Source organism: Amblyomma americanum, chromosome 9 (genome assembly GCF_052857255.1).
Source record: "Amblyomma americanum isolate KBUSLIRL-KWMA chromosome 9, ASM5285725v1, whole genome shotgun sequence".
Lineage (NCBI taxonomy): Eukaryota > Metazoa > Arthropoda > Arachnida > Ixodida > Ixodidae > Amblyomma > Amblyomma americanum.
In genome coordinates, this window is record NC_135505.1 from 107,273,389 (window position 1) to 107,285,732 (window position 12,344).

At 48.8% G+C, this 12,344-nt stretch overlaps 1 protein-coding gene across 1 annotated transcript in view; it reads right to left on the reverse strand.

Annotated features, from left to right (window-relative positions):
• The window catches only part of LOC144105308 (uncharacterized), a 37,962-nt gene extending 25,680 nt beyond the window's left edge, over nucleotides 1-12,282 (reverse strand). Inside the window, exons 1-2 of the mRNA XM_077638447.1 lie at nucleotides 12,172-12,282; nucleotides 758-1,003 (exon numbers count right to left, since the gene is read on the reverse strand). Of these exons, the coding sequence (XP_077494573.1) occupies nucleotides 758-1,003; nucleotides 12,172-12,267 (342 nt within the window). The 5' untranslated portion in view covers nucleotides 12,268-12,282. The remainder of the gene's footprint in view (nucleotides 1-757; nucleotides 1,004-12,171) is intronic.
• Between the last annotated feature and the right edge of the window lie 62 nt (nucleotides 12,283-12,344).

Below are 12,344 nucleotides of genomic sequence, written 5' to 3' on the forward strand. Positions count from 1 at the left end.
TCGATGGCATCATACCCTTAAAGCGGAGCTTCGGTGAAGCCTCCAGTTTAGTGCGCTAGCACGAAGGCCTGCACTCACCGATATCGTCGATTGTCGGCTGGAGCCTGCTCGACCTTCAAATCTGAACCGAAGTGCTGGCGCATATACTTCGCATTTGGCCTAACCACACTAAATCGTCCGTCATTTTAGAGCGAAAAGCTCCACTCCCATGCTGAGCCTGAAGGTCATCTGGCGCTTAGATTTGACCTCTAACGGGAGGCGCGCCGCATGTGCAAAATCGCGTGTGGCAGGTGCCTCGATCTTCATCTTCACCTTCGTCGCCACAGTTGCGCTTGAAAATGAAAACTGTGTTTTCATCAAAGTAAATGGCGCAGTAACTGTCTCGCATGCCTTGGTAAACACCTGAACCGTGCAGTAATGGAAGGGATAAAAGAGGGAGCGAGAGAAGGAAGGATGAAAAAAGTCACGTCCGCCGATGCGCTGGCTGCTGCTCTGGACGCTCGCTCTTGCACTTGTGGCACGTGATGCATCATGTGATTTGCTCTGCCTGAAGCCTTGGAACAACAAAGATGAACCAGAACCAAACTGTTGCTAAAGATGCTTGAGAGAGCTTTCGCTCTTTAAATCATTGGTCACATAAGTTCGACCACGACCACTTTTTTTCCAGTCACTGCAAGGGTGACGCGTAGCCTAGGGTTCAACCGGTATACACAGCCACACACTGAAAGTCCGCATGCGCTACGCACGCGTCTCTCACCTCGAGCTCGTCCAGGTGAGGCAGCGCCTCGTCGGTCAAGTCCAGGTCGCACAACTCGCAATCAGCCAGCTGCAGCCGCCGCAGCCCAGCGCAGCTTTTCGCCAGCCCCGTCAAGCTGACATCCAAGAAACCACGCAGGACGAGTCGCTCGAGCGACATCTTGGACACTGCTGAGGCCACGGCGCTGTACGGGCAAGGCCTAGTAGTCTCGGCCGTGGAGAACAGCACCGACAAGGAGCGCAGTTCCTAGCATCGGTGAGGGAGGAGAGCATCATTTTACAGCGATAGCTGATAAGAGTGAGTTTTCCGGTTCGATGACATCATTAGCGTAGCACGAAGGAGAAAGTAGACACCAAGGACAGTGGGGCCCTCTGTACCCAGCAGCGCGAACAAATGTTTGCGCCGCTTGGGCCTGTGCGAGCAGATGGGGCTGCTTCGTGGCGCATCAAACGGCGCATCCTACACCTGAAACAGCTGTCGCTGAATATCGCGTACTAATACGTGCTAAACGACGGTAAGTTTTTTACACCTTACTTTAAAAACTTAGTTAGGCTTGTTTTAGCCATAGTAAGATGCAACTTTAAAAGAAAAAGGCCGCTCTGGTTTTAAACAAAAAGAAAAACCTCTGGTTCGCCGAGCATTCTGTTATTCCACCATGTAATCGCCCAGTAAAGCAAATCAAGACTGCAATGTTTTACTCTGCTAAACAAGCCGAAGGCAACAAAATTATGGATAGTATAGTTTCGTTTCTTTATTGGCTTTGGTTTGGCAACAAAAGAAGTTTCAACAAGTAACCATTTCCATATCGCGGAAGTACAGTGTGGAAGTCATGAATAAGGGCGGAGTTTCTCTGCGAACCTGACTTGTATCCTAGCACAGTTGTACGGTAGACAGAGGGCGGGGATGGAATTCTTTTAAAAATTTGAGGACGCTTAAGCTTCGGTTTTAAGGGGTGGAACGCAACAGCACTGCCAGGGTTATTACGCATGTACGCGTCAGTACACAAAGTCACTTCACGAAGTCAAAGACAACAATCCATTCACTAGGTCCACTTTTATTCAGTTCGAATGAACTAGCCTTCGTAGCGTAGTGCACGTGTGCATCTCCGCAATATATTTTTTTATTTGGAGGTTCTCGTTCTACAACGCCACGTTTTCTGCAATACAGGCAGGCTATGGGGGACATGCCTTAGCATGTGGGAGTGGATCAGAAACAGAGCGTTTGATATAAGTCACAAAGCTCCCCATAGAGGCCAGGTATCAAAGCCTGGTGCTCTTACTCGGCCAAGATTAAGAATTTAGCCGACTGTCCAACCACCTAGGCGGCATTCAGACCAACTGCTGGGCGCTTGCTTAAAATACAAACACCATGGAGAAAGCAGCAAATCACCCAGCTCATAGGTGATGCCACTGTTTGTTAAACGTGCGCAGAGTGCCTACGGGGAACAAACATAATTCAAGAGGAATTTCTCTGTTGGTATAATGAAAACCAAGAGAATTTCAGCCAAGTTTGGACGCCCCTCTAGTGTGACCACCGTCGATAGCATTGACTATTTACCAAATGACGACCTTGCCAGGGGCTGGAAACTTTGATATACACCACTGTCCAGCAAATAAGGACGTCTACGTCAATTCTTCCCATAGCGGCCAGAGGGAAACCAACTAGGCCGCAGTATAGAAGGGGTCATGGGCCTAGTCAAGCTGTCGAGACAGCTTTTAGCTCTTGACCCTTTCCAGGATCCTTTATTTCTGGAAAAATAAAAGAATTGAAAAAAAAATTGAAATCATCGTCATGACAACGGTATCCAGCAGAAAAAAAATGGCTGTAGTTTAGCTCTGGCTAACCCTAGTTGAATTCCGAAAGCTTTGTTTCCTCGGCACGTCGTCTACGCAGCGTCTCATTCCGACGCTCTCGAGAATTCAAACCGGTCTCTTCTGCAGTTGAAGAGTAACTCCGGGACGTGGCACGATTTCTAGCCGCATCTTCGTTACGACGCTCCTCGAGTCGTGCGGCGCGTTCTTGAGCGCGTTGTCGCTTCTTCGCATCGTTGTGTCGTTGTTGCGTCTCTTTCGCTCTCCGTAACGACTACAACACACAGAGGCGAAGCGCATATATATATATATATATATATATATATATATATATATATATATATATATATATATATATATATATATATATATACACACACACCCCCGCGAGACGACACCTCCTCTCTACCTCAGCGGAGCACATCTGGAGGAGCGAGCGGCGGCGGTAGCAGCGTCGACAGTGGCGCCAACTGTTGGAAAGCGGCTACGGCGTTGCTTGGCAACGGCGGCTGAACCTTAAACGCGTGCAAGGGACCGAGGGACCGCAAGTGGTGACGGCCCCAGGCACCAACGTCATGAGGTGGCTTCGCAGCGAGGAACGACGACAGGGGTAACGGTTGCTCAGGTGAGCGGGATTTCTTGCGTCGGTTGGCGTGCGTGGCTCAGGCATTGGGAGCGGGAGGCGCGTGGTTCAGAAAAGCGGCGCGAGAGCAGCCATGAGTACGAGGAAGACGAAGGGAACTGGTCAGACTAAAATGTCGCCGGTTGAGAACGAGAGGAAGATTTGCGAATTTGATATTCAGTTGCTTGAGGCAGAGCGAGAAGCCGGGAGGGCAATAGCAGAATCCCGAAGGGCAGGAGAAGCAGAAAGGACAGAAGTGGAAGTCCGAATGACAGCAGCGGAAGCCCGGAGAAGACAGATCCAGGCAGGGGAGCGCATCGCCCTACAAAATTTTCAGTCGTGGTCAGCGAGTTTCGGGCAGACCGCAGCAGGTTCGGACTCCGATGGGCGCGTGCAGTCAAGCTTGAGCTCTGTCGCGTTGTACGCTGAGATCCCCGAGACACTACTGGTTACGTTCAGGGGGTCGGATGGCGAGCGCAGTGCGGCTGACCAGCCTCAGTTAGTAAACGGCGAAATCGTAAACGGCGACCTGAGTGCCATAGAAGAAACTAAAGATGCGAATTAGGACGCGTTGAGGAATTCGAATACCGTGGGTGAGGTGGCAGCACAGAATGGAGTCGTAAACGGCACGACAGGCTCCGTGACGAGTCAGGTGGTGGAAGCCAAAACGTGGAACGTGGCCACCCATAGTGGATGACCAAAGCAGTTCAGTGCTGCGTCCGCCCCAGCTTTAGAAGCCCAAACGTGCGATGTGATCGCTGAGACGCTCCGATCGTCAGTGCAGTACCTAACAGGAGCGCTAGGCAGGGCGACTCCCGCGATCATGCGCACCTGCCTGACTCTAGCGAGCAGTTAGTCGGAAATTACCTCAAGCCTGAGTGATGCGACGCCGGCGGGCGTGAACGTTCCAGCTCGCCCTTGCTCTCTTGTGTATGTGCTGGTATGCGACCAGTGGACTGTGGTGCGCTTCAGGGACAGTTTACGGAGAACGACTCCATAAACTGTGTTGTGTGCAAGACCGCACGTACAGGGTCTAGTGATGCTTGCACAATTGCGAAGACTGGGACTTGCCTTGAAAGCAGCGCAAATCGCGAAAGGACAATGCACGCGAACTGTGTATGCGGACGTTAAGCGTGTAGGCGGCAATTCGCGACCTTTTGTTTGTGTTCAGATTGGCTGGGCAAAAAAATCCCAGCAATCTTCTTATGGTGAGGCTTGTAAGGTCGCTGTAGCGCGCGCGAGTCGATGCCAGCGAGTGTGCCGAAAAAAGAAAACAAAAAGAAACCTCCTGGGCATTTATGAAGGCACGCGCGGCTGCAAGCACATCACAGCGCATGGCTCAGGACCTCCTCCCCTCCCCCCCCCCCCCTACCTTGGTAAGGCGGGGCGCGTGCGGACATCTTGTCATGTTGGCATAACGCGGCTGAGAGTCAGCAGCGGCGTAGCCCTGGACGAGCGCTTCTCCAACACTTCGTTCTCCTCTTCTTGATAGTTCGTCGGCACGAGCGCTGGCGTCATTAGCCCCCTCCTCCGAAAACATCGACCCGATGCTGAAAAGTAAGCAGGGGGTCTCGAGAAGAGCTAGTGTGTCCTTGCGTAGTGGGACTCCAGGCGAACCACGTGGGCAACCTCGGGCCGGTGGCGCCGTCGAGATTGTTGAGTCTCATGAGAAACGACTTCATAATTCAAGGCCCCAAGGCGCACAGTTCGGTAAGGACCGAAGTAGCGGCGCAAGAGCTTTTCACTCCGTCCGCGTCATCGGAATAGTCGCTTCATTTCTTCGACGTACACCATCACACTCTCGTTGGGGAGTTGATGTCGGGCCCGCAAAAGCTGGTCAGCCTTCTCCTTGCGTAACGTGCTGTCCTTGAACACTTTGAGGAACTCCGCTTTGAACGTATCCCACGTTCGAAGGCCAGATTCGTTGTTGATAAACAGAGTCCTCGCGTAGTCTTCGAGGGCGAAATAAACATGATGCATCTTGCACTCAGCGCCCCCGCCATTGGAGATGGCCACCCAGTCGTACTGGTCCAGCCAGTCTTCGGCGTCATCCTGTGGTTGGCCGTGGAAATGCGGTGGCTCTCGCTGGTGATGGAGCAGCACCGGAGGAACTGTAGCTGGGGTATTCATTGTCGGAGCCCTTCGGGGTGGATTAGAAGCAGGGAGTAGTCCAAATTCGGGAGGTAGGTCTTGCAATCGGCGACTGCCCTGGTGGACTGGCGTGTCTACCATAAATATTTCTCCGGGGCTTGAACTGCGGCTTGAAGGGGGCATACGGTACATTAAAGGTGGTCCCAGCACTTGCACCAGATGTCACGTTGCCGTAAAGCGGCCGAGAGTCACGTTGGCGTTAAGCGGCCGAGTCAGCAGCGGTGTGGCCCTGGACGAGCGCTTCTTCTTTACGTCAGTAAACATGGCATATACCCACGCGGGGGGACAGGCCAAGGTGTAGTGGCATAATTTAAAGAAATTTACATAGGAGATTACGACAAAATTTTAGCACCAAGCGTGAATTTTGAAAAATGTATCAATAAAAACGACAGAAGAATATTTAAAGTTAAATAACAGACAGAATTTTGGTGAAAAAAGAGCTCGAAGAATATTAAAAGAATTAGTAAATCAACCTACCAGTTGCAATTATGTAATCATGGAGAAGCCCACAAATTGAACGCAATGCAAATTCGTTGGCGCTCGCACCATACGGTAATAACACTGGCAGAGATATCGGGAACCCTAACCTGAAGAGAGGGACCTCCAGGTAAATCTTTCTCTGAAGTGCGAACTTTGGACAGTAGAGGAGAAAATGGTCTACAGATTCAACCTCCCCACATGCGTCACATAGGTTTATCGGTGTCAACCCACACCTGCATAGATATAAATTCAAACTGGGAATCCTGCCCCGCAACTGCATCATTCCTACCTCACACAGTCGGGTTTTACACAAACGGACGTTCCAATTATATGCTAAGTGCTGATAATCAGTGGTATTTAGTAAGGAATCACGTAACCTGGCTGACATGTGTTGGAACCGCAGAAACCTGAAGATCGCCAGGAGGCTGGAATTCAGGACAGGATGTGTCTCTGACCCGTCAAGAGCCGAGCTTGCTAAGTAATCAGCCACCTCATTTGAACGAATACCTGCATGGCCACGGACCCATACAAAACGGACCTCCTTCAAAGTGCATGGGATAAAAAACGCAGAAAACGGCTAAAAAAATGTTTTGTGAAGTTTCAAGGGAGACTAAAACTGAGAAACAATCAGCGAGGATAATAACGTTAGACATATGACATGAAATTTTGTGCAGGGTCACTCCAAGAGCCAAAAATTCCACAAAGAATATAGGAATATAATCTGGGATGCAGACAGAATAGCTCCATGCCGAATCCTGTGAAAAGATGCCAACTACAGCTTTTTGGCAGTTGGCAAAGGCGTCGGTAGAAAGCACCGTATGAAGGGGGTATTCCTGTATGTGATCAGAGAGAAGACCGTTTAAAATGTTTGCGGGCATGTGTTTCGCATGAGATGGGAAGATGTGGTAAAAATGGAATTCCACTGCTGCCAGCGTGTCATCAACCCGCTGCAAAGAACTGAGATCAACACCTGTCGGTGTTAAAAGGTTCTGTGCTAACAATTTGTGGCATTTGATACCGTGACCAATGATGAGAAAAGAATAAGGCCGGCTGAGACACAAAAATAGTAGTGCTGACATTAGTCACCGGGTCCATCGACCTGAGGAAGGTTCTCACCGTGAGTATTTGAAAGCGGGAATTTATATATATATATACATATATACAACGCTACCGGCCTCAGGGATACGCGCTTCCAGATAAAGGACGTTTGAAACTGATTTTGGGAGACCAAGGCAGAGACGTAGAGCGTGCCCTTTCAGTGAGAGTAAGGGTTGAATCTTGTAGTTTGCACTGCCCGAGAACAGAATGCAACCAAATTCAAGTATAGGTCTTAGGTAGGCTTTGTGTAGTAACAATAATGTGTCGCGGCGCATCACAAACTATTTACTCTCGATTCTTGTCAGCCAGCCTAGAGCGCGTTCTCCTTTAAAGAGATTGCTCTTTATATGAAGGCTCCAATCTAATGCTGGTTGATAAGTAAAACCTAGATATTTTACGGATTCCACTTGTGGAATCTGGTTAAAGCGATGGACTAATGAAATGTGCAAAAGCATGTTTGGAGGAAATAACAAAACGCCGCATTTGTCTACATTAAGGGATAAATTAATACCCTGCAACCATACTCCAAAAGCATCCAAATATCACGACAGAATCTGGTAAAGGGAATGAATATCCCTGGCCGAGGCGAAAAAAGCTATGTCATCTGCATACACAAAAACTTATATCAGGTCGAATGGGGATGCCGCTGACCAAAATATTAAAAATCAGAGGGGATAGCACCGATCCTTGCGGCACACCTATTGATTGATAATAAATATTAGGACATAGGGTGCCCTCTGTGCAATAAAAGTATCTGTCCTTCGGAAATTCAGATATCCATGGATAAATGTAGGTTGGAGGATGTAACTGAGCAAGTCTGTTAAGTAAAATAGTATGTTCTACACTGTCATAGGCCTTTGCTACATCAAGAGTGACCAAATCTGGAACTTCCCTTCTGCGTAGCGAGAGCCGGATTCTGCTCTCTAGATCCACATGCGAGAACCATATGGAGCATCCGTGACGAAAGCCAACCTGGTGTGAGCTTAGACCGTTGACATCATGAACATGTTTTGTGAGGCGACTGTGCACTATTCTTTCTATTAATCTGACTAAATTTGAAGTCAGTGCAATTGGTCAATATTCTCTAAGACGTATCGTTTTCCTGCATCTTTCATCATTAAAATAATTTTCGCCGTCTTCCAAGTGCTTGGAATCCATTTTCCAACGAATCATTGACCATATCTAAGAGGTCGCTTGTAAAATCCTGGGCTAAACTTGTAATCATACCAACAGAGACACCATCTGGTCCAGGAGCTGCAGGATGCAACATTGCCAGGACTGAGAGAAGCTCTGATGCGTCAACCTCCCTATAATCCGAAGAGGGTGAAATTGTGCACAACGGGACGTTTCTGCGTCTGAAAGCTTTACGCCAATCCCTGAACAATATGATCCAGGGTTTCCTAAGCCTTTTGTGGTGATAACACTGCTGAACAAGTGAAGAGAAAGACAGCAGAACTCCTGTTACGTGCCATGAATCTCTACAGGGCCTTCCGATTACGAGGATTTAAAAGATATGTGTTTAAATTTTGGTTATACTCCTCCTTGGCTTTTGCAGTTGTTCTTTTGAAAGATGCGGAGAAGAATTTGTAATTTAACCGGTTAGCTGGACTCTGGTTGCAGGATAGCCTCTTCCGGGCCGCTTTTCTGCGATGATAGGCCTTCTCGCTTTCTTTTGTCCACCAAGGAGATGGCTGTTTATTAGAGACTGCTGGGGGCACAGCGAATATTGAGTGGTCTACGGCATTTTGCAAAAAAGAAACAGTCTGCTGAGCTCTGTCATCCCGGCTTGTACTAACTACACAGAAAAATGAGGCGCACATCAAATTTTTATAAATATTGTGGTTGACAAATTTCTGGGTTACACAACTAGTTTCGAGCGGAGACAACCGGGTAGTGAAAGTTATAGGAAGGCAGTCGCTAGATGTACCTCAATCTTCTGTCGAACAATCAGTCACCTCTAGCCTACCTGCTGATAATGTTAAGTCAATGGCTAAGCGAGGAACCCCTCGCATAAAGGTTGTTTTTCTAGAACTGCAGCAGCCTACAGTGTTTGCAGACAGCCACGACCAGAGAAGCTGGCCGCAGGAATCGGTACTATTTCCCCAGTCACTATGATGAGAATGACTGCACTGCTTGTGCCAGTCACCAAGCTTTCTAAACAGTCTGTCCTGTGAACACCTAAAGGAAAATAGACATTAGCATTGTAATATCGGCACAATGCGGAAACGAAATTTTGATCGCTAAAAGCTCACTGTCAGGGAGGAGAATTTTCTTGTAGATAGACGCCTGATGACATAAATATTAGATGCATGGTTACCAATCCACCTCCCCTGCCAAAATATCGATCTGACCTGAAAACTCGAAAGCTTCTCTTTGAAAATGATATATAAGGTGACAAACAAGTTTCTTGTAAAAGCACAATATCAGGTTTACGTTTGTGATTAAGTATTTCTAGATCTGGAAGAGCAGACAATGCGGATCGGCAATTCCGTAGTAACACTTTGAGACCAGCCATGATTATTGACCGACCAATTGAAGAGGCAGAAACCGTCTCTTTAAGAATATCAACATGTGGAAGAAGTTTGAGTGGCCCTTTCTTAGCTTTCATCGGTGAACTAGAATTAGATTGTGACGAGGAAGCACAGCGCTTCTGCGTAGGGCACAACATTTCAACATCTGTTGTGCCGATGTCAGTGCGACATTCACTGCTAGAAACAGAGATGTTAGGTTGGACCTGGTGAGCATCAGGAGGTGATGTAGAGCGGCTAGCACTAGCTGCACAAGTTGAAACAGATGCAGGCGTTGCTGCCAGGACGGATGTTGATGGTGACACAGGTTGAACGGACACAAACTGAGCCACGACTATAGCGTATGAGTCTTTTTTCTTCCTAAGAGCAGCGTAAGCATCGGCTCTTGAGCACTGCTTCTCTTTGATAATTTCCAACAAGCTACGTTCTTCGCTACGTTTTGCGGAGTCGGCATCATCAGCTGAGTGCATGTTGCTGCAGAGGCAACAATGAGGCTGCTCTGAGGTGGAATTATAAGCAGAATGACCTTCGCCGCATAAACGGCAGAGGGTCTCTGACTTGCATGCTTTGCCGCTATGCCCGAACAGCCAGCAGTTGGCGCATTGAAGAGGGCGGGGTTCTAGAGGGTTCACACGGTAAACAATCAGCCAGATCTTAAATTCAGCAGGGTAGGAAGAGCCAGCAAAAGTTGTTATTAGAGACTCAGTAGCAAAACGCGAGCCGTTCACCTCTCCACTGCAGTGGTAGACTGAAAGGACCCCAACTCCTGCATCCTGAAATTCTTCTAAAGTTTCTTGTGTGGACGATGCTGGGTCGACACCTCGTACAATACCCTTGACACATGCGAGCTATTCAGGAATGAATGCTTTCACCAGCATTGAGCTGAAAATTTTGCACTGAAGCAAGTCAGTAAAACAAGCGATGTCTGAGGACTTGCACACAATGCCTCGACGGCCAAATGGACGCGCTTCAGAGATCTGCAGATAATGGGCTGTCAATGATCTTAGCTCCTGTTGAATTAGTTTGGGGGCTTTCATTTTGATTGCACCCTCACCGATTGGGACGAGAGCCACGGGAATTGCATCAATGTCATTTTTTGAAGGACTCAAGCGGCAGGCTTTGGGCTGGCAAGCTGGCAAACAAAGCTGCCAACCCTCTACCTGGGGAGGTCCACGACATCTCTCAGCAAAACGCACCCTCGGGTTCACATGAATTGCGCCCTAACCAACGCCTTGACCAACACCCCCAACGTAGTACGGGCTCACCAATGAAGAACAAGCCGGAACCACAAGGAGAAGCAGAGAACAGCAGCAGTCAGCATAACACGTCAGCCAAGTAAACTTCTGAAGCTCTCACCAACACTTCGTTCTCCTCTTCTTGATAGGCACGTTCGTCTGCACGAGCGTTGGCGTCAGTGTGTTCTAACAGGTTCCAGCGCTCCCGAGAAGACAGGAGGAGGGAGACGTATCTTAACGAGCGCTGCGACGCGTTCTCTCTCTATCCCAGCGCCCTCGCCCGTTTCTCGAACTTTTGAACGAGGTTATTTAAGAGAGCGTTACATCATGTTATGCGGTTTTGGTCAGGCTTCGCGCAGCGAAGTAGCCAGCCCCCGGCTTTCGGCAAGGCGTGAAGAGCGAGCTTGGAGCTCGAGCGTTAATTTGAGAGAGCTTTGGTAGCTGAGTGCATGGCCCCTGTTTCTTGAGCGTAGATTGATTTCTGTACAGTTTTGCAAGTGTTATAAACGTCCAGTTTCTTTAGTCGTCCGTGCGTCATCGGTTTTCCACCGTCTGGCTGTCGGCTACGAGTCCAACGCCAAATAAGCGAGCACCTCGACGAAACCGAGATGTGAAAGAAGAACCTTTTGAGATCTTTACTGCTACCGTTTTAAAAAAGAAAGCACGGTACCGAAAACATTCTTGTACGTGAAACTACTAAGCGTCTATGAAATGGTAAAGATTCATCGCTAAAACATCTTACCTAAAGAAATATATCGGTACATACCCAGTAACGAATAGAGCAGCATAAACCCCATGGTTTGGCTCTTAGGTTTTTTAACGCGATAGCGGTAAAGGTCCCGCTAGCAGAAAATCTGGCGTCGGCGTAGTCAGCGTTGTCGGCATTGCGAGCAAAAAATGACGAGCATTACCCTGGCGGATGGTGCCCAGAGAGCAACCTAGGAGGAAGGCGGGCCACCTAGGCCACGTGACCTTGCGGCGTCACCACAATCTGCCGAACGTTGCAGGTGGTAGTTAAATTAATGATTGGCCACTCGGGGAGAGCAACCTGAGACGCACTGAGGCACACGCTGGGAGCACCTGCCACATCGCTTAACCGCTTCACCACTATTGTCAGGAGGGGTATGATGACTCGCAGGGATCTATGAATGTGAAGTAGACAATGACATTCTGCATATATGGGAATTAACCTATTAGGCTATCGCGTAATACCCTTAAGGCGGAGCTGAAGTGTCTCCGTTTTTTTTTCTCCAGAACTTAGCGCTTCGCAGTAACATGTTCTAACGCATATTGGTTAAGCAAAACATCATAAGATGCCGTCACAAAGGCTGCAGGTCTCGCCTGTGCCCCACTTTGACGGCAGTGTAGCCGCAGCGGTAAATGGCATGCAGAAACTAATATACTACACAATAACAATTATAAACACAAGGCAAGCGAGAACAGTGCAAAGTTACAGCACTGCACGCGGGACATCAGTTCCAAAACGCACCTTGAACTCCCCGACGCTGGACACGGCATCCTTGGTGGCCACACAAATCTGCAGGTGACGTAGCCCTGGACAGCGCTTGGCCACCAGCTTGACCATGTCCGCCGACGCGTAAGTCTGCGCAGACGGGGGTGGCAGTTGAAACTGTGTGCGTCGCATCCCTGCCATCAGGAAAC